This window comes from Leptodactylus fuscus, chromosome 2, assembly GCF_031893055.1.
Source record: "Leptodactylus fuscus isolate aLepFus1 chromosome 2, aLepFus1.hap2, whole genome shotgun sequence".
In the NCBI taxonomy this organism is placed as follows: Eukaryota; Metazoa; Chordata; class Amphibia; order Anura; family Leptodactylidae; genus Leptodactylus; species Leptodactylus fuscus.
In genome coordinates this window covers 58,229,916-58,256,418 of record NC_134266.1, presented here as the reverse complement: position 1 = coordinate 58,256,418, position 26,503 = coordinate 58,229,916, and the positions used below count along the sequence as shown (strand labels likewise).

Here is a 26,503-nt window from a genome sequence, read left to right as displayed (position 1 = left end):
TATTTTTTTTTCGGGCCATTCATACATTGCAGATATCTACATAATGCCTGACATTACATACAATATATTTACTTTTTTTAGTGTAGATTGTGAGCCCCATATATGGGTAGAAAATCCACGTAAACACGGGTGGGGAGAACATACACACTCCTTGCAGGTGTTGTTCCTTGCAGGATTTGAGCCCAGGACTCCAGCGCTGAAAGGCTGCAGTGCTAACCACTCAACCACCATGTTGCTCCTGCATACAGTATATTTGACTGGTTAAAAATATGTGAAACTAAACTGATTGCTAACTATAGTAAGCACAATCCACTAGGATAGTTACTCTGACAGTGCCAAATTTACTGTGAAGAACAGTTCTAGTCCTTTGACCAAGTATGGACGCACTTAGTTTAAAAACGTCAATATATCAGTCATGGTAAATAGTACTCTGAAGTTATGTCTGTATTAAATACTGGAAAATAATACAATAAGAGTGGTAATGTAACAAGGAATTACATCTACAGTATATATACATAACTGGAAACTTCAGGCCCATTAAACTGGGCAGTAAATAACAGATGGAGAAGTGATTTCCACTAAATTATCCAGTTGTCTGTGCTCCATCTCTTACAGAATGGACATTGCTGCCATGTAGACAGCCAAAGGTAGCTTTATGTAGTTTTTCTATGTAGGTGATTGTGAGGCAGAATGCACCTCCAAATCTGCCTCAGGCTAAGGCCCCACAGGACGTCCTGCAGCAAAAAAAAAGCGTTGCGGGAAAACCACGGTGGCAACGCATCGTGCTTCTTTCTGCAGCGCTTTAGACAGAAAGTTCACAGAGATTTTTACCGCAAAGTGGACATGGGATTCGCTAGAATACCATTCACTTTGCCCTGACAGTAAAAACGCCGTGATTTTTCCTGCGGAGTTTCCACCATGTAAAAATTGCGGCATTTACAACCCGTGGAACCCCAGCCTTAAACTGAGGTCGCCCGTTGCAGAAATGCAGCCTTTTTATTGCAGATATTGCTAATTTTTTATTTTTTTTTTTTGGACCCAAAGACAAGAATGGCAATAAGAGAAATGTGAGATATATAGGAAGTTCTTATTCTTCTCCCTTCTCCTCAATCCCCGCTTGGCTTTGGCTCAAATAAACGCAACAAACTCTGCAACAAAAAAGTGAAATTTTTGCAGCCTTAGGCCGGGTTGACACGGAGTATTTTGGCTTGTAATGTGGTACGTAGATGCCGTGGGAGCTTTTGCGGGCCGTATACACTCCCATTGTTTTCAATGGGAGCCGGTACCGTATATGCGGCGCTATTTTGCAGTCGCCGCAAAATCACGGCCGCAAAATAGCGCCGCATATACGGTATCGGCTCCCATTGAAAACAATGGGAGCGTATACGGCCCGCAAAAGCTCCCGCGGCGTCTACGTACCACATTACGAGCCAAAATACTCCGTGTCAACCCGGACTTAAAAGCATGCCTCCCAACTCTCCAATTCAGATTTTTTTCCTCTAGCTGATTTTTATGCTAGAGGAAAAAGGAAGCATCATAACCTATCTTCAGGCGGATTCCACCTTGCAAATCCCATTGAAAAAAATGGGAAGCAGAAAAAAACACTTGCAGTTTTCCATTTCAATGAGGTTTACAAGGCAGAAGCTGGTCTGAACATGGGTTATTGACTTTTTTTTCTCTTCTAGCTGAAAAAAATCAGCTATAGGAAAAAATTTGCCTGGTTTGGATGTTTGGAGGTTTTTTGAGGCAGATTTTGAGGCGGATTCCAGCAGCAAAAAACTTTGTGTGATCTTATCCTAAGTAGGATTTGTGACATTCACATAAATGAGCAACAAGTAGAAGACAGCAATACCCCCTGAATGTAAGACAGATTCTTGACTTAATGGATTCTCCAGTAGATAAGCCAAAGTATTTGTTGCCCATTGTCGGGTCCATATAATTTTATAAACTATTTCTCCCAAACGCTAGAAACAAAAATAATTAATGCCAAAAACTTGTGCAAAATACGTATTTACAAAAAGTGGACATATGGGTTCTTACAAATGTCTAAAATCAGTCCATCTAATCTCCTTGGAAAGTTTGTCGTATAATTAATCCATCAACATAATCTTTGATTTCTTTGATCAATTGTCTCTGCTTGTTCTTTGCTTGGATGTCATTGGTCTTCGGGTATATCATGAGCCTATCTGACAAATCCATTACCCACATGGAGGGTATTACTTCACAAGATTTTATGGTAGTCTTCTTCACAATCAATGAAGCCGTAGCTCATGGGTATGGACTGCCATTAAAATGACTTTCCATTAATTTCCATCTGTACTGTTGGCCCAGATTGGGAATGTATCCAAGTGAAACATGGGACGGCCCCAGCTGTTGATGGCTATGGTAGTGCATAAGACACCAATAATATTCATCATAATTCCAGTTTTTACCTAAAACAGAATAAATACATTATGAGATTTTGTGCATAGCAAGTGTTAACATAAAATTATGTATAGGTATTCTTATAAAAGAATGTTATGACCTATCATTAGGATGTGCCATTTTATTATAATTGTAGGGTCCAACCTCTGGGACAAAGAATAACATTTTATTGTGGATGTTCTTTGAATTAAAATGTTAGATTTGAAAGGAGTTAAAAAGTTATAAATTAAGCTATAATCACTGTACTGAACCCCTGCCTCTCCTCCTCTCCTATACCAATGATTCCCATGTCTCACCCTGGTTCCTATATCCTAGTTCCTTCCAACACAGGAAAGAAATGCCCAACCAATGGATGGTTATAATGATTTCCTCAGTCACTGCATCCAGAGATGGGAAGAGTGGTTATTTCCTATACATCAAGAGGGATCAGGAAGTAGAGACCAGCAGGGAACCCGGGAAGTATCAGAACAGGAACAGCTGGGGATCAGTAAGCTTTGTCCTATGCCTAACCATCCTCATAGATGTCCCTTATACCCCAAAAAATGTAAGGATTATTACCATATCTGACACATGAAGATGTCCGTACGAAAAGACAATGGCATTTGGTGGTGTAGCCACAGGTAACATGAAAGCAAAGGAAGTGCTGAGAGTGCATGGGATCATAATATATAGGGGGTTAACCAAGATTGACTTTGCCTGGAATGAAAAAACAAATCAAAAAGTTAATAGTAGCACAATTTTATGGAAAACCTTTTAGAATAAAGTAGCAATGGTTGTCATCTGTGGAACCAACTGCAGGAATCACCAGCAATCAGATATTATATCAGAAGGAAGATCCTTAGTGTCCCCTGCACATTATTATCCCCCATAGTGTCCCCTGCACACAGTATTATCCCCCATAGTGGCCCCTGCACACAGTATTATCCCCAATAGTGGCCCCTGCACATAGTATTATCCCCAATAGTGGCCCCTGCACACAGTATTATCCCCAATAGTGGCCCCTGCACACAGTATTATCCCCAATACTGGCCCCTGCACATAGTATTATCCCCAATAGTGGCCCCTGCACACAGTATTATACCCCATAGTGGCCCCTGCACACAGTATTATACCCCATAGTGGCCCCTGCACACAGTATTATACCCCATAGTGGCCCCTGCACACAGTATTGTACCCCATAGTGATCCCTGCACACAGTATTATCCCCAATAGTGGCCCCTGCACACAGTATTATCCCCAATAGTGGCCCCTGCACACAGTATTATCCCCCATAGTGGCCCCTGCACACACTATTATGTCCCACTGTGGACATCCATAAACAATTATTATACTCTGGGGTCTTTTCAGACCCCAGAGTATAATAATTGGAGACCCGGGGGAATAAAAACATTTAAAAAACTAGTTGCTTACCTGTCCCCCGGCTCCTATGCTGTCGGCCGCAGCTCTCGTCCTTCTTTAATGACGTCGGACGTCACATGACCCGGGAAGCAGGCCAGGTTCATGTGACGTCAGAGATGTCAGACAAGTATGAAGGAGGCCTGGCAGGATCGTGGAGAGGTAAGTAACAGTATTTTTTATGTTCCCTTACCTCTCCTGGTCCGCCGATCATTATACTCGGGGGTCTGCAAAGACCCCCGAGTATAATGATAGTATTTGTGGGGCCCACGGTGTCACAATAGGGCCGGTAACGGCCTATTAAAAAAAAAAAAAAAAACGCAGCGGTAGCGGCTGTCACCGAGCCCCCTAATGGCCCGGGCCCTGTAGCAGCCCGGGCCATTAGGGTAGTGACCTTTTTTGTGTGTGCATTATCCCTCTACTGTGACATCACTGCCTATATTATTCCAATACTGTGATATCACTGTGTGCATTATTACTGTACTGTGACATCTCTATGTATATTATTGCTATATTGTGACATCGCTGTGTACATTATTCCTGTACTATGACATCACTGTATATATTATACCAATACTGTGTAATCTCTGTGTGCATTATTCTACTATGGTAACATCACTGTGTGCATTGTCTGTACAGTACAATATCTATGTGTGTGATCCCTGTGTAATAAGGATTCCAAAATAATTGTTCTGAATTTGCTGCTGGTTAGGTTTTGCTATGTGGCCCAATGGTTATTTGTTATACTCCTCTCCAGGTGAACTGATTTTCCAAGCAAGATGACCGGTATTTAGGGTTGAGCGATTGTGTTCGGAAAAAATCGGATTCCGAACACGATCTTTTTAGGTGGGATCGAGATCGGTAGTATTTCCCACAATGCCTTCACACTGAGTATATAGTGTATACTCAGTGTGAAGGCTCAGCTGCGATTCCATAGGAATGAATGGAAGCAGCTGGCACACAGCCTTAACCCCCTGCGCGCCAGCTGCCTCCATTCATTCTAATGGGAGACTAAAGTAACATCTCTAGTAGCTACTTACCTCCAGAGATGGCTCCTCCGCTGCTCTTCGCCTCGCTGCCGGTCCAGCTGCAGTCTTCTTCGCCTCGCTGCCCCCTGCCTCCCAGGTTAGGAGAGTGTGGGCGGGTTAGGAGAGTGTGGGCAGGTTAGGAGAGTGTGGGCGGGTACAGGGCGGGGAGACGTGACGTCTCCCCTCCCAGTACCCGCCCACACTCTCCTAACCTGCCCACACTCTCCTAACCTGGCAGGGAGGGGGCAGCAAAGGGAGAAGAAGACTGCAGCTGGACCGGCAGCGAGGCGAAGAACAGCAGAGCAGCCATCTCTGGAGGTAAGTGGACACCAGGGGGGACTAAGTAGCCAGAGGATTAAAAAAAAAATCCTCTGGATACTTAGTGATTCACTACACAGCGTGGATTCTAACAATTCTTAGATTCCATGCTGTATAGTGAATAGGATTGCTTTTAAAATCCGATCTCCGATTAATAAAAATCGAATGAAAAATTATGGGAAATCGGATTTTAAAATCGATCCTGAAAAGTCAGGATCGGCTCAACCCTATCGGTATTCATAAGAGAATCTGGTGTGGATAAGAGGATAGTCTTCTCAAACAGGTGGTCTTTTCGATAGGTTTCACTGTGTATAACATTGATGATTAACTTGAAAAGACATTTTCATTGAAAAGAAGGATTGTCCTACCATGGATGCGAGAATTGGCAGAAATAGAGTAGCTGTGGCAACATTGCTGGCACATTCAGTAAAGACGGCAATCATCAAAGACAAGATGATGGCAATGGCCCATGCGGGAATGTTATGCAAAAATGTCATCTGTTCACCAAGCCAAGATGACAGTCCTGAAGCCTGAAAAGACAGCAGAGTGAATTAATAAAATAAATTTTCTACACTAATCTAAACACCCTCCCCCCCACGTGCTTTCTAAATGACATACCTTAGGAAAAATGTATATTTACCCATATCCCTGGGGTGATCATGTGACCAAAGTCACCAATACTCCCCCACCCCTCCACCCCATCATACTTATGAGTCTTCCTGCGGGACATGCGCAGGCCGGAGGTGCCTCTGACACCTGCACTGTAGACACCTCAGGCCTACGCTCTCATTGGCAGAGTAAAAGAAGAGGAGGAGCCGTACCTGCAGATGGGAAGTCAATACAAGAAGCCTGGTAAGTGTGATGGGGTAGAGGGGGGGGGCCGAGTTAGTTAATTGGGAACGGCTTGTAGTGGGTGGAGAGACAGCTGGCATAGATTTCAGGTATCATTTACAGTAAACTGTTGTAAGTGATCATAAATATGATGGGGCTGGTAGCCCTGCCCACACCACGCTCATCACCATGGACCCTTTCATGAAAATGGGGAGTGCAATATATAAATGCAACAAATATTGTTGCAAGTGGCATTTAAACAGCTGGTATGCCACGATAGTGGTGAGCATCAATAATAAATGTGACCCAGTGTACCCATTTTATACTTTGAGGTTAGAGCCCTTTCCATTTACAGCATTTAAGGCAATGCTTTGTCATTTGTGCTATCACTTTCATATGCTCAGGGTTTGCATTATAAAGCATGTTGGTACTTACATCGCTGCCTTTGGCCAAAGCAAAGCCCCCACCAAGAAGAATTACAATACTCCAGGGCATTTTCTTATGAACCACTTTCCATGTCAGTAATGGTGCAGACATAAATGACTCGTTCTCTATAATACATAGATAGATAAAAAAAAACAGTTGCTAACCACAGCAAGGATTTATGGTATGTCAATACTGGCAGTTTAGTAAGGGTCAGTTCACATGAGGAATTTCCTCTTCATTTTCCGCTGTTGGGTTTTTTGCGCGGCTAGTTGTGACGGGATGCCAGTGCAATGCATTTAGCATTCTGTCGCGGTATGCCGTCCCTTATTAGGCCCAGATTAATTTGTAATGGATCTGATGCCCCCATAAAATGCAGATGACACTCAGATGTCACTACGAGTATCATCCGAGTACATTCAGCCGTATGCATGGGGTCTAGTACATTAGTATATTTTAAAAGCACACATAGAAGACAAAGCATATAAAACTCTAGCTCACTTGGAATAGAGTAGTATTGGATAATAATGGTGTGGACATTAGTTTTACCTTCTTCTGGATCTTCAAGATCAAAGCTGTTTTGTTTGTGACATGAAATTCTAGGCATTTTTGCTGGTAGTATAAAAAGAAGTACAGCTACAAAAACTGCAACCGTGGCGTCTGTAACATACCTAAGATTAAAGAGAGGAGATAAGTTACCGCTTATGGATTGATGGAATTTCTTGTTTTTATAGCAATGGTCACTGACTGAGCACCTAGTCATTTCCCACCAAGAGACAAACACTACTCAAAGCATAACTGAGCAAAAATAACTATTATGACACATTATGTGTCTGCACATGCTCGTTCCTATTTCTAGAGAAGGGTGTTTACTACTGAATTAGCTGGATCATAGTTATTTCATGCAAACTACAAAACAAATTAAATAGCTTTTCTGCACTTTATCATGGTAAATATTTATAAATCATACTACACATTTACAAACCACCAATGTCCTTATTCTTGTAATTGTATTGTATTTACATAAAGTTGCCTGACGGTGCTAATTCTTAGGGCGGCCTTTTGAATTAGATGAATGTCAGCCAAGGCAGCGCCCAAATAAAAGAGTATGGTGGCGTGCTGAATCTTCCCAGGATCTTGCTATCTCTGCACCCCCTCCATTGCCACTAGGTACAAGATGAAGGGCTCCCTGGTATATGTCAGTGTGATCTTCATCTGCATTAAGGATTGACAGAGAAAGTGATGACCTCAGCTAGCATATGGGTCATAACTAACAAGAATCCACAATATATAAGAATGAGAAATCTTTTAAAGAAATTCAGAATTCCTTACTCAATGTTGTCTTTATTGAAGAGCACAGTAGCCCAACCTTTCACAAAGCCAGGATCTCTTGTAAACCAAAGGACGACCAGAAGAGTAAAGAGCAGAAGCACATTAGACTCTGCAAAGGAAATAGGACCCAGCTTGCGGTATTCTTCCCGGATCACGTTATAAGCTGCTCGTTCCTTGTCCGAACTCTTAGTGCCGCAGCCCCATGTCTTCTTAAAGCTTAATATGAGGAAAAGGTGAGGTGATTACAGTTAAGTGAAGATATAAAGCTTGTTTCAGGAAGAACACTATAACTCCCTCCTAGATTCACAGGCCTGACTGAATGGTTAATCCAGTAGATTTCCCTATGGAAAGAGAAGACAGAGAAAGGGAAACTGAATAATAGAAAGGAGAGTAGTTAATAAAGCAGTAGGCAGCCAATTTAATAATAGAATATAAAGGAAAGAATAGTAGAGATGACCCCGTAAAAGATCAAGACGACTCCATCCTGACTAGTCAAAGTGGTCACTAGAACCAATAGTATGGCAAAACAAATTAGGTTTAGAAATACTAATATTCTTTTTTTTAAAAAAAAAAAAAAAAGAAAAAAAAGAAAAAAGAAAGAAAGAGAGATTCCCAAAAGTCACGTGTCATCAAAGTAACTTCAACATCTATATTGGACTATATGAGTAATCATCCATATACAGTACTGTGCAAAAGTTTTAGCCGTGGAAAAAAAACCATTGCAAGGGCCTATTCACACGGAGTAAAATGGAGTGTAATTTGGAGTGTAATTTTTACACGTGTAAAAAATTTACACGCGTATTTTGGAGCGTTTTTTTTACAGGTGGCGTTTCAGTAGTGTTTACGGAGCGTTTACGCGTGTAAAAAAACACTTCCGTAAACGCTACTGAAACGCCACGTGTAAAAAAACGCTCCAAAATACGCGTGTAAATTTTTTACACGTGTAAAAATTACACTCCAAATTACACTCCATTTTACTCCGTGTGAATAGGCCCTAAGAATACTTTCAAAAATAGTAGCATTATTAGTTTATTTTTTGATTTTTCAATTATCAAATTTAAGTGAATGAACTAAAGAAAAATCTAAATCACATCAATATTTGGCGTGACCACTCTTTGGAGGAGGAAATGATAGTGTGGTCCCCAAGGAGCCCTGATCTCAACATCATCCATTCTGTCTGGCATTACACGAAGAAACAGAAGGATTTTGAGAAAACCTATAGCCACAAATCTGTGCTTAGTTTCTCAAGATGTTTGGAACAACCTCCCTGCCGAACTCCTTCAAAAACTGTGGACAAGTGTACCTAGAAGAATTGATGCAGGGCAAAGGGTGGCCCTACCAAATACTGATCTCATTTAGATTTCTCTTTGTCTATATGTAAACTGGACTGTCTTTGCTAAACACTTACATCAACAGTCATATTTCCTTTTCTTAAATATTAACTAATATTACTAAAGAATGTATACTATGTGTTTCCTTTGACCACACTTCACTGTCACACAATAAATGTTTGTGGGTCTGTAGTTGTGATAAGGCTGTTTTTATTTCATTACTGTACATTGGAGTGTATTCACAAAAAGCAGAAGTAGTACTGCATTCAGGAAACAGGTAAATTATGTTCGCATGTAAAGGGTTTTCCATAGGATAGGTCATCATGTCAAGATTAGAAGGGAGCTTGGGACCCTCTTCTATAACCACATAGCAGGATCCATGGCACTTTTATAAATACAGTGTACAGAGCTGAAAAAACACAGCTGCCTCCACTGTGTAGTGTTTATGCTGAGATTCTTGCAGCCATCCATTCAAATGAATAAAAGCTGATCTGCAGTAACCAAGGACAGCCAGTACATAGAGAGTGGAGTTGTGTGGTCCCAAATGTGTACCCTGTGCTACTTCTGACCCCACAGTTCCTCTTATAAAATGGTCATTGGAGGTGCTGGCTGTCATGTCACACCAATCTAATATTAGTGACCTACTCTAAGAGTATGCCTTCAGAGCAGCTAGTCTCTTACCCTATCCTTGTTAGCCATCATAGAATAGCCTCTATCCTCTCCAGTTTTTCCCATCATAGCAGCTAGTCTCTATGCTCTCCAGTTTTCTCCATCATATCACCTAGTTTCCACCATCTTTTCTTTTCCCCATCATAGCATCTCCAGCCAAATTTAGGTATTCTCTAATGATTTTAATCTTTTCTTTATCTGAATATGGTGTTATAAATTCTAAGCCCTGCTGTTCTTGACAGATTTTTCTCTATAGAGCCAATGCTCTATAGGGAAAAAAATTAAAGTGGGGAGGGTGCATTTCATGAATACATTGGAATACATTGGACTATTACTCATGACCATCAGCATATAGTTCTATGCAACACTGCAAATAAACTAAACCTAATTCTGACACCAAAAACATTAAAATCATTAAACATCGAATTGGGCACTATTTTCCTGCTGACAGATTCCCTTTAATATCTACAGACATTGGTTTTGATAGCAGCAGCTATAACAAACATGACTTACTTCAATCCCATGAATGAGAACTGGAGCCAGAGCCAAGCCATACACAGCATTACTACCATATTGGGAAACGCAAATCCAAACCAAGAAGCAAAATTCAGAATATCTCCATTGTTTGGAAAAATCCTGTAGGAAATTAAAATAGATAAAATAGATATGTAAAAAACAAAAATTGCAGAAAAGCTGTCAAGGAGACAAAGACTGTTCCACCTGAACCCCGGTCAGAAAAAATACTACGAAAAAACACCTTTTCACTCTTTGTACAATGCTAGGAATTACTGAGCTTTTCCTAAGGGAAACTTTGAATGTGGGAGCATTGATAGTACATTTAATATTCCTACCCTCAATCTACATAGTACCTGTCCACATTTAAGCATATAATTATTTATGTTATAATTATTATTATTAATAATAATAATAATAATAATAATAATAAATATTATATAGGTGCAATATTTAATTTAGTATAATTTTAAATTTTTTAAATTATATATATATATTATATTATATATAAAAAATATATTAAAAGATTTAATATAGATCTTTGTGAACCAGCCTATAAAAAATATAGACGCAATATAGGTGTGAAGACAGCCCAAGTCACATAACCATTGTGTCCAGAAATCCAGGGACTGATCTCCGATGCCCAGGCCTCCACCACTTGGTTAAGGGCAATTAATAAAGAGGAAAAAAGGCAAAATGAGATCCATCAGTCCAGGAGTATCCCAATCGTAAAATTAAAATGTAACTTTTATTATTTCCATGCAAAAAAATAAAATGGTAACATGTAAGTTGCCATCAATCCAAGTAGTTCCTTACTCATAGTATACCTTATGCTATGAGTATGCTATATGAGTAAGGAACTACTTGTTCCGAAACGTCTTATCTTATCTTATCTTATGGTAGAGTTGGAAGGGACCTCAAGGGCCATCGGGTCCAACCCCCTGCGAGTGCAGGTTTTCCTAAATCATCCCAGCTATATGTTTATCCAGATTCCGCTTGAAGATTTCCATTGATGGAGCGCCCACCACCTCCCGTGGCAGCCTATTCCACTCTCTCACTACCCTCACTGTCAGAAAGTTTTTCCTAATGTCTAATCTGTATCTCTTTCCCTTTAGTTTCATCCCATTGCTTCTTGTACTTCCTTGTGCTAATGAGAATAGGGTAGATCCCTCTGCACTGTGACTACCTTTCAGATATTTGTAGACTGCTATTAAATCTCCCCTCAGCCTTCTCTTCTGCAAACTAAACAATCCCAGTTCTTTTAGCCGCTCCTCATAGGACATGGTTTGCAGACCTTCCACCATTTTGGTTGCTCTTCTCTGGACTTGCTCCAATATATCCTTGGATTGACGGCAGCTTCATTGTTTACCATTTTAATTTTTTTGTATGGGAACAATAAAAGTTAAGTTTTAATTTTACGATTGGGATAGTTCTGGACCTGACTTTTTTTCCTTTTTATAAAAAATATACCTTAGTGGCACAATATTGTCTCCAACATTTGCTGCAAATGCGGTTGTCTTCTGCTGGACAGTTTACCACCATTATAGGACTCTCTGGTGGGCTGCTTTTCCTCTGCTGCTCTCCAAATGCAATGTTTTTACATTTGTTTTATTGTCATGGGGTCTAATGGGGTTTTTCTTTCCTCTGCATCAACATTGTAGGACTATAGGTTGGACTTGATGGACCTGTGTTATCATCCAAACTCATCTACTATGTAACCATGTAACTATGCACCAACTATCATAGGAAAATGAATCAAATTAAAATCTATTGAGTATAACTGCATTCTTCATCTTCATCCGTTCTTGAGACCTCCAACATTTTCACAGCCTTGTAATATTTCCTTAAAGTGCATAATGACTATGTTCTAATGAGAAGAGTTGGGGTGGAAACATTATTACAGTACAAAGACAATATCTTTGTAAAACATGTTCCCACTAATGTTATATCTAACATTGCTTTGGATAATACAATAAAACTACTCCCATCTGTTCTGCTCACTCGGGTGCATTGAAGGTTTAAATAAGTATTTTTGTAGAACAATCACACTGAGACCATTTTCCTTAGAAGAAACCAACACAAAATAGATGTAGAGATGCCATATACCATTACCTTATATTTAATATATAAGACAGGCAGTTATTTCTATGTTACAATATGTACAGAATAGACAATATTAAGTAGATTCTTTTTCATACAACCAGCACCCGATGAGTTCTTCACCTGGACAGGAAACCCTATTTAGATCCCGCACTATATAATTTATTGGCTTCTGCCTACTTCCAAACAAGTCACTATCTATTGTGTATGGGATTATCAGATGGCCGAGATATGGGGTTTCAGGCCATAAAGTAGAACTTAATGCCCAAAATACTATAGCTCTCAACAACACCACAAGAACTTTTGGCGCTGAAATAGCATCCAGAGTTGACAAGACAAAAACATAGAACCCCTTTGCAATACTCCCCACCAGTGTAGATGCAAAAGAATTATAGATAATTTTAGAGGCAAATTTAGTTCTGCATCATCTGTATTATGGAATAAAAAGAAAATATTTGAATCTGATTCTGTATTTAAAATAATTGCATGACTTGGCTTCTGCAGTCTGCATGACTAAGGACCTGAGGGGGTTTAGTGTCCCAAATCGACCTGACAGGTTCCCTTTAAATGCAATCTGTTCCACTAAACATACAATCTGATGCCTCAGCAGCCTGTAATAGAGCAGGATTTGCTGGGCAGATTGATATATAGTTGTTTAAGAAAACCTTTCATATAGCTTAAATTTTAGGCTTTCAGTGGGTGGTCCTAACCAATGACTGACTTATACAGGGAAGGCTGCCAGCCATGTGAGACCACCCACTGGACTCCTAAGCATAGAAAATAATAGGGAAGAAAACAAAATTGTTACTAGTTATACCATGTATATAAAACTATATATCATACTGATCAGATTATGTTGCTCTATAACATGAAGGTATAGTAGGTTAAACAGCTATTTCAGGGTCGTAGATTCCCTTTAAATAGTGTGAAACTCAGATCTACACATAACGTTACAAAACCTCAGACACAACTTTGACTAAATTCATATTAAAGATGACTTATCAAATGTGATCAACCAGTTCCTCTATACAGTGGGGCAAAAAAGTATTTAGTCAGTCACCAATAGTGCAAGTTCCACCACTTAAAAAGATGAGAGGCGTCTGTAATTTACATCATAGGTAGACCTCAACTATGAGAGACAAAATGAGAAAACAAATCCAGAAAATCACATTGTCTGATTTTGTAAGAATATATTTGCAAATTATGGTGGAAAATAAGTATTTGGTCACCTACAAACAATCAAGATTTCTGGCTCTCACAGACCTGTAACTTCTTCTTTAAGAGTCTCCTCTTTCCTCCACTCATTACCTGTAGTAATGGCACCTGTTTAAACTTGTTATCAGTATAAAAAGACACCTGTGCACACCCTCAAACAGTCAGACTCCAAACTCCAAAGAGCTGTCAAAGGACACCAGAAACAAAATTGTAGCCCTGCACCAGGCTGGGAAGACTGAATCTGCAATAGGCAACCAGCTTGGATTGAAGAAATCAACTGTGGGAGCAATAATTAGAAAATGGAAGACATACAAGACCACTGATAATCTCCCTCGCTCTGGGGCTCCACGCAAAATCTCACCCCGTGGGGTCAAAATGATCACAAGAACGGTGAGCAAAAATCCCAGAACCACGCGGGGGGACCTAGTGAATGAACTGCAGAGAGCTGGGACCAATGTAACAAAGCCTACCATCAGTAACACACTACGCCGCCAGGGACTCAGATCCTGCAGTGCCAGACGTGTCCCACTGCTTAAGCCAGTACATGTCCGGGCCCGTCTGAAGTTTGCTAGAGAGCATTTGGATGATCCAGAAGAGTATTGGGAGAATGTCCTATGGTCTGATGTAACCAAACTGGAACTGTTTGGTAGAAACACAACTTTTCGTGTTTGGAGGAAAAAGAATACTGAGTTGCATCCATCAAACACCATACCTACTGTAAAGCATGGGGGTGGAAACATCATGCTTTGGGGCTGTTTCTCTGCAAAGGGGCCAGGACGACTGATCCGGGTACATGAAAGAATGAATGGGGCCATGTATCGTGAGATTTTGAGTGCAAACCTCCTTCCATCAGCAAGGGCATTGAAGATGAAACGTGGCTGGGTCTTTCAACATGACAATGATCCAAAGCACACCGCCAGGGCAACGAAGGAGTGGCTTTGTAAGAAGCATTTCAAGGTCCTGGAGTGGCCTAGCCAGTCTCCAGATCTCAACCCTATAGAAAACCTTTGGAGGGAGTTGAAAGTCCGTGTTGCCAAGCGACAGCCCCAAAACATCACTGATCTAGAGGAGATCTGCATGGAGGAATGGGCCAACATACCAACAACAGTGTGTGCCAACCTTGTGAAGACTTACAGAAAACGTTTGACCTCTGTCATTGCCAACAAAGGATATATAACAAAGTATTGAGATGAAATTTTGTTACTGACCAAATACTTATTTTCCACCATAATTTGCAAATAAATTCTTACAAAATCAGACAATGTGATTTTCTGGATTTGTTTTCTCATTTTGTCTCTCATAGTTGAGGTCTACCTATGATATAAATTACAGACGCCTCTCATCTTTTTAAGTGGTGGAATTTGCACTATTGGTGACTGACTAAATACTTTTTTGCCCCACTGTATACTTTGCATGGGTTGAAACTTCCTTATTCTTCCTCTTGATATTGCCAATATTCAATTCTGGTAATTCCCAAACCATATATTTATTTTCTTTATTTTCTTTCATTACAGATTCATAGATTTGTATTTACTTACGAGCTAAACTGTCCTTTTAGCACGAGGTTTGGCCCAGTTCCTGTTAGTGTGGCTGTCCCTCCAATGCTGGCTGCGTAGCACACACATAGCATCATGCCTTTGTTAATCGCCTTCTTTTCCTTTTTCTCTTTAGCATCTAAGGAAATATCTTGGGTATGTCCATTGGCCACAACTGCACGAAAAGAAAAAGCAAATTTCTAGTAAATAGTCCATGAAAAACATGCTATAGTTCCAATAGATTTCAGGACCCTCTTAGTCCTCATGAGCAGGTTCTCAGTTATATAGAGTCTAGGGGCCCATACATTATGAAGGCACATATAGATTCACATTGTATCGCCGAGAAAATATAATGTGGCATGTTCCATGTGAATATTTTTTCCAATGTTTCGAGGGGTCAATATTTTCATGAAGAAAGCAAAAAACGGCGCACACAGTAACTAATGCTCAATATTATGTAACTTAATAGCTCCACACAGTGATATACACTCACCGGCCACTTTATTAGGTACACCATGCTAGTTACGGGTTGGACCCCCTTTTGCCTTCAGAACTACCTCAATTCTTCGTGGCATAGATTCAACAAGGTGCTGGAAGCATTTCTCAGAGATTTTGGTCCATATTGACATGATGGCATCACACAGTTGCCGCAGATTTGTCGGCTGCACATCCATGATGCGAATCTCCCGTTCCACCACATCCCAAAGATGCTCTATTGGATTGAGATCTGGTGACTGTGGAGGCCATTGGAGTACAGTGAACTCATTGTCATGTTCAAGAAACCAGTCTGAGATGATTCCAGCTTTATGACATGGCGCATTATCCTGCTGAAAGTAGCCATCAGATGTTGGGTACATTGTGGTCATAAAGGGATGGACATGGTCAGCAACAATACTCAGGTAGGCTTTGGTGTTGCAACGATGCTCAATTGGTACCAAGGGCCCCAAAGAGTGCGGATAAAATATTCCCCACACCATGACACCACCACCACCAGCCTGAACCGTTGATACAAGGCAGGATGGATCCATGCTTTCATGTTGTTGATGCCAAATTCTGACCCTACCATCCGAATGTCGCAGCAGAAATCGAGACTCATCAGACCAGCAAACGTTTTCCCAATCTTCAATTGTCCAATTTCGATGAGCTTGTGCAAATTGTAGCCTCAGTTTCCTGTTCTTAGCTGAAAGGAGTGGCACCCGGTGTGGTCTTCTGCTGCTGTAGCCCATCTGCCTCAAAGTTCGACGTACTGTGCGTTCAGAGATGCTCTTCTGGCTACCTTGGTTGTAACGGGTGGCTATTTGACTCACTGTTGCCTTTCTATCAGCTCGAACCAGTCTGGCCATTCTCCTCTGACCTCTGGCATCAACAACGCATTTCCGCCCACAGAACTGCCGCTCACTGGATGTTTTTTCTTTTTCGGACCATTCTCTGTAAACCCTAGAGATGGTTGTGTGTGAAAATCCCAGTAGATCAGCAGTTTCTGAAATACTCAGACCAGCCCTTCTGGCACCAACAACCATGCCACGTTCAAAGGCACTCAAATCACCTTTCTTCCCCATACTGATGCTCGGTTTGAACTGCAGGAGATTGTCTTGACCAGGTCTACATGCCTAAATGCACTGAGTTGCCGCCATGTGATTGGCTGATTAGAAATTAAGTGTTAACGAGCAGTTGGACAGGTGTACCTAATAAAGTGGCCGGTGAGTGTATATGGCCTGTGCACACATCTCTGCCATTTGTATCAGACTTTATTCTGAAAAAAGGTCACAGCATGGAGTAACTAAAATATAACTTTATATAATGTGGCTAAAATAGAGAAATATAAAATATAACACACGGTATTGAAAGCAATTGGGGTGGCTAAATGTATGTTAGCACTTATATGGTCAGGGGATAATCATACACATCAGGGAGAGTGTGTGCCTACATAGGCAGTATGGAGACTTACAAGTCATTCCTGCTCCGCTAGGGATTCTGGGTAAAAAATATGGAAATCTCAAGGATGTACTTAGGAGAACAGTGCACTCTGTACGCCGCCCTCTGGAGGGCAGCATCCTTAACATCCTTAACTTTTGACATGCCCCCCCCCCCCCGACCGACACCGAAGACCTCGACCAACCCCCTCCTATGCATTTCTGCGCATTCAATTATGTCCCATAGTGGCCGCTGCACACAGTATTATGTCCCTTAGTGGCCCCTGCACACAGTATTATATCCCTCAGTGGCCCCTACACACAGTATTAAGTCCCTTAGTGGCCCCTGCACACAGTATTATCCCCCATAGTGTCCCCTGCACTCAGTATTATGTCCCACTGTGGACACCCATAAACAATTATTATACTCTGGAGTCTTTTCAGACCCCAGAGTATAATAATCGGAGACCCGGGGGAATAAAAACATAAAAAAATACTGTTACTTATCTGTCCCCCGGCTCCTACGCGGTCTTCTCCGCTGCCTTCTCCGCTGCTGTCCTTGTTCAATGACGTCGGACGTCGTATGACCCGGGACGCAGGCCGGGTTCATGTGACGTCAGAGACGTCAGAAAGGATGTCAGGAGGAAGGCCTGGCAGGATCGTGGAGAGGTAAGTAACATGTTTTTTATGTTTCTTACCTCTCCCGGTCCGCCAATCATTATACTCGGGGGTCAGAAAAGACCCCCGAGTATAATGATAGCAGCGGTAGCGGCTGTCACCAGGCCCCTAATGTCCCGGGTCCTGTGGCAGCTGCCTCCGCTGCTATGGCGGTTGTTACGCCAATGCACCACACACAATATGCACAATATAACACCCAATTTACACATATTGTAATGTCCCATAACAGCCTCTTTACAAGGTATAATGCCCTATAGTGGCTCCTCCACACAGTATATGTTCCATAGTGGCCCCTTTACAAGGTATACAGTCCTATAGTGGCCCCTTTACAAGTGTAATGTCCCCTAGCGACCCCTGCACACAGTATTATGTCCCATAGTGGTCCCTTCACAAGGTATAATGACCCATAATGGCCGCTCCACATGACATCATATTCCATAATGGTCCCTGCACAAGTATAATGTCCCCTAGCAGCCCTTTCACCCAGTATAATGTCCTATTGTTACCAGGCAGATGTCTAATTACTGTGCTGTGACTGTAAGGGTGCATTCACACGGAGTAAAATGGAGTGTAATTTGGAGTGTAATTTTTACACGTGTAAAAAATTTACACGTGTATTTTGGAGTGTTTTTTTTACACGTGGCATTTCAGTAGCGTTTTTTGGAGCATTTTACACATGTAAAAAAACAGCTTCAGTAAACGCTCCAAAAAACACTCTGTAAACGCCACGTGTAAAAAAAAACACTCCAAAATACACGTGTAAATTTTTTACACGTGTAAAAATTACACTCCAAATTACACTCCATTTTACTCCGTGTGAATGCACCCTAACAAGCTGGACTGATTTTTCCACTGGAAGTAAACAAATATTGAAAACAAGAAGATATCTTAAAAATCATGAGGAAGACCTAAGTGGGTTATCCAATTTTTAATATTGATGCAATATTAGATCTGCTGGAGTCCAACACCCGGGACCCCGTCATATCAGTTGTACCCAGGCAGGGTGGCTCCTAGTAATGTTAACATGCTGGTAGTCACACTCCTCACTCATGGTATGAAGTGTAGCCGTGGGTTTAGGTACTGCAGCGATGTCCCATACAGTATAGTCAAGTTAAACTTTGCTTCATCTGTACGTGAGCACCATTCATGTAAATCAATGTTGGGCAGAAGTTCAAAGGTTCAAAAGTCCAGAAGTGACAGTGACTCTGAGATTACCGTTTAGGAGAGTCCTAGCGTCAATGTTTAATTGGTGAAGTTAAATAAGTAATTTTAGACTAAATATACCAAAAACCTGCCTAACGTAAATGTCTTATTTCTTAAGTCAATATTAACCCTTAAAAACAACAATTGATAACCAAAGAAAATATTTCCACTTTCTTAACGATATAAACCCTGGGAACATCTGTATTTTGTGTGTAAGAAAAATAGAAAAATGTTTGCTTCCACGGTCCGCAGATGTTCTAGTTTTGGTTAATCTGTGAGTTTTTTCAGCTTGTTTAACTGAGATTTTATACTGGTTTGAGCCTTTCCAATGCAGTTACTTCTGTCTAGACATGGGTCAATAAAACGGTTCATATGCCCAAATGATATTTTATATGTGAAATCAAAGAGAAATGTTGGGACACATATTTTGGCTATTTTTTGAACTGGTATATACCGTCATCTGTACCCATAATTCTCAGCAAACTAATGTATACTGTATGTACAGGGGAGACAAGTCTGGGAGTCCTCTTAAAGAGGACCTTTCACTTCGTCATAGATGTACACTGTTATATACTGCTAGAAAGCTGACAGTACTGTAAATCTAAAACGATGAAAACCCTAAAACATTTTTGTACTATTGGATCTACTCCTGGCTTCATCTTAAAAACTGCAGCAAAGATTAGATAAAAAAAACACCGAGTCTGATTCCAGCCTAAAGGTCATGTCATTTAGCATTATTATATAAATGATTCCCCTTTCTCTATTCTATCTCTTATGTTGTGCCCAGAAATATTTTATGAGCATTTAAATCACTTAAATGTAATATGGGTTTAGTACGCTCTTGATAATAAGCGAATCACAAAGAGCCCTCCTGATGGGAATTCTGTGGGGCAAGCGGGCAGTAAGTATTCATTTTTTCTGAAGCACCTTAAAGGCTTAGGCCCCATGGGCCATAATCGCAGCACAGGTTCTTTCTGCAGTGCTTTCAACAGAAACTTAGTTTTCGTCTGTGGACTTTCTGTTACAATTATATCTATGGGAAAGCTGCCGGAGTTTCCATAGATATAATTGACATGCTGCGATTTGCAAAGCCGCAACGGCTTTGCAAATCGCAGCGTGTCTGTGCTGCGATTTCTTCCGCAAAGTGGGCATGGGATTTGCCTGCACTTTGCGTGCACTGTACAAATCGCGGCGTTTACGTCCCGTGGGACCCCGGCCTAACAGGGAAAACAAAGTATTACACAATGCCCATCCATATCAACAGGTTTTCTATGTATGTAATGTAGGACAGAGCAGGTTCTCCTGAGTCCTCCTTGTAGCTGTCCTTCACTATGGCCTAATAGATTAAGATTCTGACATGACATCCCCTCTGCTAAATTTCCCAATAGGTTATATAGAAATAGACTTTCCAAACCAGACAACCCCTGTAACAGAAATCTGTCATCAGAATAATATTCACTTTGGTTGGCAGAGGGAGACTATTGTGTGTGTACTGTGACCGTGTTGATGTCCTTGCAACAAAGAAGCCTTTTTTCAATGGTGAGTGCCGCCTTGTCTACTTATTTTGGCAGTATTGCCTGTAGTTGCCCCTGGCACTTCCTGGTCTACAATGGAGGGTGTGGTTGTACTTTACTTCCTGAGACTATGTGAGGCAGTGGATAGGTCTGACAACTCTAAGTATGCATTAATATTAATAATCACCAAATTAAATATGTCAGAATTGCATATGTAAATGATCAGAAAAGCTATTATCCGTATATTCAAGGCGTGGACCGGCTTTAGAAACTATGATTGGAATTTACATACTGGTATTAGGTAATTTCATGCAGTAAAAGGAGATACATCTCTGTCCTTACCTTGTACATCAGTCATGGGAATGGCGCTCTTTTCATCTAGTTGCATCGCTGGATTTGTCTGCCCCTCTGTATCCAAAATGGAAGGATCCTGCTTAGTGTTACTGAGCTGACTTAAGACAGCTTGAACAATCGGGACCATCATGGCTGTGGTTGCTGTATTGCTAATCCACATAGACAGGAAAGCGGTGACTCCCATGAACCCCAACATTAATCTAAGGATAATCCAGAGGAAATAACTGTTAGTAACAAAAATACTCCCAAGGCTACACTGTTCTACATAGACACAAGTAATATACAGTGTTTGTTCGCTTATGTACATCATATAGGACTGTAATGTCTATGGCCCACTGGTGGAATTTATTCTAGGAGTAGAGCACCAGGATCCCTGAAGATCAGCTGTACAAAGACAGTGTAGCTACAGGTAATAACAATGTCTTGCTGCTCACTCGCCATGCGATGTAAACCACTGCACTAAACCCACCGCTATACTCTGTGTGGTAAGCAAGCAGCACAGCTCCTGGAATTGTTAACATTACCTGTAGCCACACTGTCCCAGAAAAGCTGATCTGCAGAGGTCTTGGCTGTCGGACTCCTGCAGATTTAATATTGATAACTCATTCTATGCACAGGCCGTCAGTATTATAACGGTGGTATTTATGGCCTTTTGCTACATGCACTACTTCTGTGACCTTAGATCAGGTCTCACAGAGACATGCACTAAAAATGTTATAGCTTCTATCTTAATACATTATGATTAGGTTAGACCATCAATTTCTAATTGGTTGAATCTGACTCCCAGCACACGTGCTGATCAGCTATCGCCATGTCCTTTATATTGTTTGCGTACCACTGTACATTTAGTAGTGCATGTATCTAGCATGCCAACTCATTCTTACTTTGCAGCATGATTTAAACTCCTGCCTAACACTTTTGCACAGTACTGTATATCGATATTCTATATGTGAAACATATTCTAGATATTAGCACTCTCCCATAACTTTTTGTGAATGTATTGAAAGCACAAATAGGTTATATAATGGATTACTAAGAAGAACAAAGTAGAGGTCTTACAAGGGAGGTCTAACGCCAACAATGAGCAGAACCTTCAGTGCAATTCTCTTATGTAGGTTCCAATGCTCCACAGCCACTGCTACTATTAATCCTCCAACAAACAACATGTTAGTGTCCTTCAAGTACTGCATACAAACCTAGAAAAAAAATACCATTAATTGCATCATATTATGGACGTCCTCTGTGCGTTACACACACTAGTAACAACACATCTTTTTCCAAATACAGTAAAGCAACCACCTAAAATTGCATTAAAATGTTGAGGGAAGGCTAGTGTGGCAAACAAACTCTGTCACAAAAAATGGTCTGGGTAAGGGGGTGGTCTACTCAAAAAGGTTTTCTTTTGGAGAAATTTGACAGTAGTTTATCACAAAGTGTCAGGCAGCAGAGGTGTAACATGAAGATCCTGGAATCCAATGCAAATTCTGTAGCGTGACCCTGATCCTCCCGCCTGCAAGGTGCAATTTATTCAGTTGGCCCCAGAACCTGGGTGCAGCCCCTACACCTGACCCAGCAAATAGCGACATCTCTGCTAGTCATATCAATTGTATCAGAGAGGTTTTCTCTGCATTTATAGGTAAGGCCATATACATGGGTGGCCATATACATTTGGCAAACGACACATATGTATGGTCATACACACATCTGCTGATATTGGTGGACTGGCAAACCATCTAGTGTGGTTATGAATGTTCTGATTTTGACCTGATCATGTTGGGGAAAATAAACTTTAAGTATGTTAGAGTTCAAGATTCCCAATCTTTCTTTCTCAAGATAGATAAGTCATCACCAAAGGTGTCTGATAGTGGTTTATCTATCTCTCCTTATTAGAAGACACTTAGACATTGAGATATGGGAATTGGGAAGAAATAGCTGTAGGTTTATAGATATGAGATGCATGGTCACCATAGAGTTTGAAGAATAGGAGACAATAGTGGTCACTAGTTTTCCAAAAGATCCCAATTTTTATGATGCCCCTGCCAGTCAGGAAGGATTTTTTTCCCCTGAAATGGGGCAATTGGCATAAACCTCATGTTTTTTGTTTTTTTTTTTTTTTGCCTCCCTCTGGATTAACACTGTAGGGGACTGTAGGGTTATAGGTTGGACTTGATGGACTGTTGTCTTCATCCAATCCCATCTATTGTAAATTACTTATTGTAAAAATGGCTGCCAACTGCTTTGTGTTTGTGTCTTATCAGACCCCTAAATTGCAAAAGGCAATGAACTCAGTAAGAGCAAAAGAGGACAACATTAATAGAATCACCTTAGAACAAACACCCCTAAAAATTTTGCTTTGACATAGATATGTCCCCTGATAGAGAGATGTTTACCTGCTTTGATTCCAAAATTCCAAACATTGGGAACAACAGGACTGGCAGCAGAGCGGTAACTGCAAGGGGTATGACCTCGGTGCACCAGAACACAGCCATGAGGATTATTGAGTAGGCACAACTGGCTTCCTGGAAGGGAACAAATATGTACCTTTAAAGAAACATCAAAGTGTGCATCAAAGGCCATGTTATAGTCCCATGCCTGCTATAAGAACAGACAATTTAATGGTGGCTGACCTACAAGGAGGATGAAGCAGAAACAGAATTCACCAATTACACATGTATGCAAAGCTATTGGACATTTTCCTAAAATGTTCAGCCATTTACAGCATTGCATTTACCTAATACAAGCCATTTTGTAATAAAACATGTGTCCAGCAAATCTCATCCTTATCATATGATCATACTATCCATGTTAAGCTCTATATTCATCTCTGCTGCCTATGATCTTCATTTTATGACCCTAATTTATATTTGAATGCTTGTTTGGTTCCCTTATGTAGCCATCTTCAGCTTGAATCCAATAACTTGCTGCTTTATATTGATGGAAAAAAAGTGAAGCTAAGGTAGTTAGCTACCATTCACTTAACCCATTAAATGCCAAGTTATACTTATAGCACAGTGTATATTATCTTGGCTTATCAGCAAAGAAGTAAAGCACAAGATCTCGCCAAGAGTGCATTTTGTAAAAATTCGGAAGGAAAATTCAGGATTTTAGTCTACATAATTTACAGCTATGTGACTTATTATAAACCTGTAACGCGTGAAGAATGTTTGTTCCTTCCTCTAGCTAAGACACTTCTTCCTGACCACCTATGGTGCCTACATTAGGCTTCTGTATTAGCATAGTACTAGAATAATGCAGCCCAGATACATCAACAAGGGTATACAAGGTTGTGTGCTCATAAATAGTTATTGTCAAACACACAAGACTAGTATCATGGTTGAAAGCATGTTTGTATAATGCAGATGTCAGATTTCCCAGCTAAAAATATACTCACAAATAATAGTTGTGCCTAAATAAGACATGCTATCAATGGAAGCTGTTCTTTACAACAGTATTCTATTGTAGCAAACACTGCAGAGGTAGCAAACACTGCTAGGCCCTGGAGCCTGAGGATCCAAAGACGTAGACAACTCCAGTATTATAGATAGCACTTGGAACTTGGGGTCCAACAATGATGCAACTACACAATATGTGTCCACTGTACTCAATTGCTGGATACAATGATGACCTTAGTGGTGTTGACGTGTCACTGCCAGTTATTGCCTACTGAGATAAACACCATACCTTGTTATATATGTCATTTTTTAGATTTGGGAAAAAAAAAACAATTCTGAAATCTTATGCAAATGACGAAGTTGGTGCACTGGAGGCAGACCTTGAGCTACTGGAGCACTGCTCTTGTCAGTTAAATCTTTACCAACTCCTTCCTGCACCCCAATACAGTGAAATGTGATCCTCTCTTCCACCTATCTTACATGAGGAGCAAGCGCAGTGCTCCTAGTCCTGAAGACCCGCCTCCTCTGCACCAACACCCTTGTTAGCATAAGACTTCAAAGTTGTTTTTCTCCTAATCTGATAAAGTTCCATATTTAACAAAGGTATGATGTTTATCACTGGAATGTGATCTTTAACACAATAGTGGAGGTGGTAGTTTCCTTTTAAATAAGATATTCTTATAAAGTGAATATAAATGAATAATTGTAATATATGACATTAAGAAATCTCTTCTAACACTAGCTTATACCTTTGGTTTCACAACACATCTGGTTCCCAGTATTCAATTTCTCCATATCAAAGGAAAGTAAATAATTCAGCAAAATCAACATCACAGAACTTCTTCTGCCAAGTTGGTAATGTTTTACCTCCAAGTTACTCCTATGGCATTTTTTAGCACGTGTGGTTCTTAGTTGTCAATTTCACCATATCGAAGGAAAGTAAATAATTCAAGGAAATTGACATCATAGACCTCTCCTGCCAAGTGGGTAACGTCTACCCCTTTTAACTTGTTCCATGTTTCCTATACACATCAACATGTGGTTCGGTAACATCAACTTTATGTCCAGTAAGTAAAATGGAAATGTACATACAAATATATAATCATAACAATATCATATAGGGCAAAGGAAATCTCCAAGAAATTTCATGGCAGGACATAAAGAGAAGTGTTATTGTAGTTACCTGAGGAAGAGGCCTAGAGCCTTGAAAGCTTGTGATCTGTCATCATTATTAGTTAGCCATTAAAAAAGGTATCAACTGCTGAAGACTCTCCAGTTTTTTGTTTTTCATAATGCATTGGCTGTAATAGAAGCGGAGTCCATACAGGCCTGCAGGCATTGCCACCAGGTCTCCTTTGCATAATACAGCAGACCCAGTTTGGCTTCTCAGCGGCCACCATAATTACTATTATGGCGGATGTCAGGAACGTAGTGTGGGAGTTGCCGGCCTCCTCCTGAGCCGGACAAGGGACTTCTGGTTTTCAGCCTGGAGGCGGCCTGGAGACTATTTAAAGTGGGCACTGGCTCTGGTCCGTCGCAGTAAGTTTTCTCCTGTGTTCTGATTACCTTTGTTTCTGACCCCTTGCCTTGACCTCTGAACTTGCCTTTGTCTCCTGATTTGTGAACTGTGCCTGCTCCTGTTTATGAACCTGTCTTTCCTCTAGACCTCTGCTTCCTGAACACCATTTTGTACTGATTTACCATTCCTGTTAACGACTCGGCCTGCCTGACCTTCTCTTTGGATTACCCACTATACTGCATTTCTCTCTTGGTGACTACCCCGGACCGTACGATTACGCTTTACTTTCTGCTGACCACCCACCACAGTGTTCTGGATCCTAGGACTTTTACTGCAACCGAAAACATGTGCTGGTAAGAGATCTCAGTGTCTCGTTTACTGTGATTTGTGGTGCACTGTGTGTTTGGCGTTTCCTAACCCATACCGCTCTGCTTAGCAGTTCAGCCAAGTCCATCCGCACCATCTGGGGCTCTGGTGAACACCATTGTGGGGTTTGAATCGGTGCGGCCCGGGAGATGTTGAACACACAGCGCCGTGTTTACCATTTAATTTTGAGTATCTAGTACGGGTTCTCACTATTAGCTCAGATCTGCATCTGTTCCCTTAACAGCAGTCAATCACAGGCCTCTGCAGTGGTCACCTGACATAAACAGCCAGGAGACCTGTACACTGACCAATGGAGTTGCTGCAGCTGGTGATCGAGGACCACCGAGAGGTGAGTACTGGTATGTTATGTTTATTGCCATTGTAGTGGTGCCATAATGATGGTAATGATAAAATGAATATATGAACTGGACAACTCCTTTAATATCAGTT

At 40.9% G+C, this 26,503-nt stretch overlaps 1 protein-coding gene across 1 annotated transcript; it reads right to left on the bottom strand.

Annotated features, from left to right (window-relative positions):
• Positions 1-2,220: 2,220 nt before the first annotated feature.
• Positions 2,221-23,291, bottom strand: SLC13A5 (solute carrier family 13 member 5). The gene is made up of 11 exons (XM_075262639.1): positions 23,167-23,291; positions 21,836-21,972; positions 20,765-20,976; positions 15,118-15,289; positions 10,265-10,387; positions 7,752-7,967; positions 6,969-7,090; positions 6,432-6,547; positions 5,534-5,695; positions 2,983-3,120; positions 2,221-2,432 (listed from the first exon to the last, which is right to left on the bottom strand). Exons 1-11 carry the CDS (start codon positions 23,263-23,265, stop codon positions 2,304-2,306), a joined length of 1,626 nt encoding a protein of 541 aa, XP_075118740.1. The 5' UTR covers positions 23,266-23,291; the 3' UTR covers positions 2,221-2,303.
• Between the last annotated feature and the right edge of the window lie 3,212 nt (positions 23,292-26,503).

Excerpts from the sequence above, each read along its gene's own strand:
- SLC13A5 (XM_075262639.1), bottom strand. The coding sequence starts at position 23,265 with ATGGCTGTGTTCTGGTGCACCGAGGTCATACCCCTTGCAGTTACCGCT. Across the intron at positions 10,388-15,117 it reads CTAAAAGGACAGTTTAGCTC|GATTTTTCCAAACAATGGAG; the intron begins GTAAGTAAATAC and ends AATTTCCTACAG. Across the intron at positions 3,121-5,533 it reads TGCCAATTCTCGCATCCATG|GCAAAGTCAATCTTGGTTAA; the intron begins GTAGGACAATCC and ends TTTTCATTCCAG.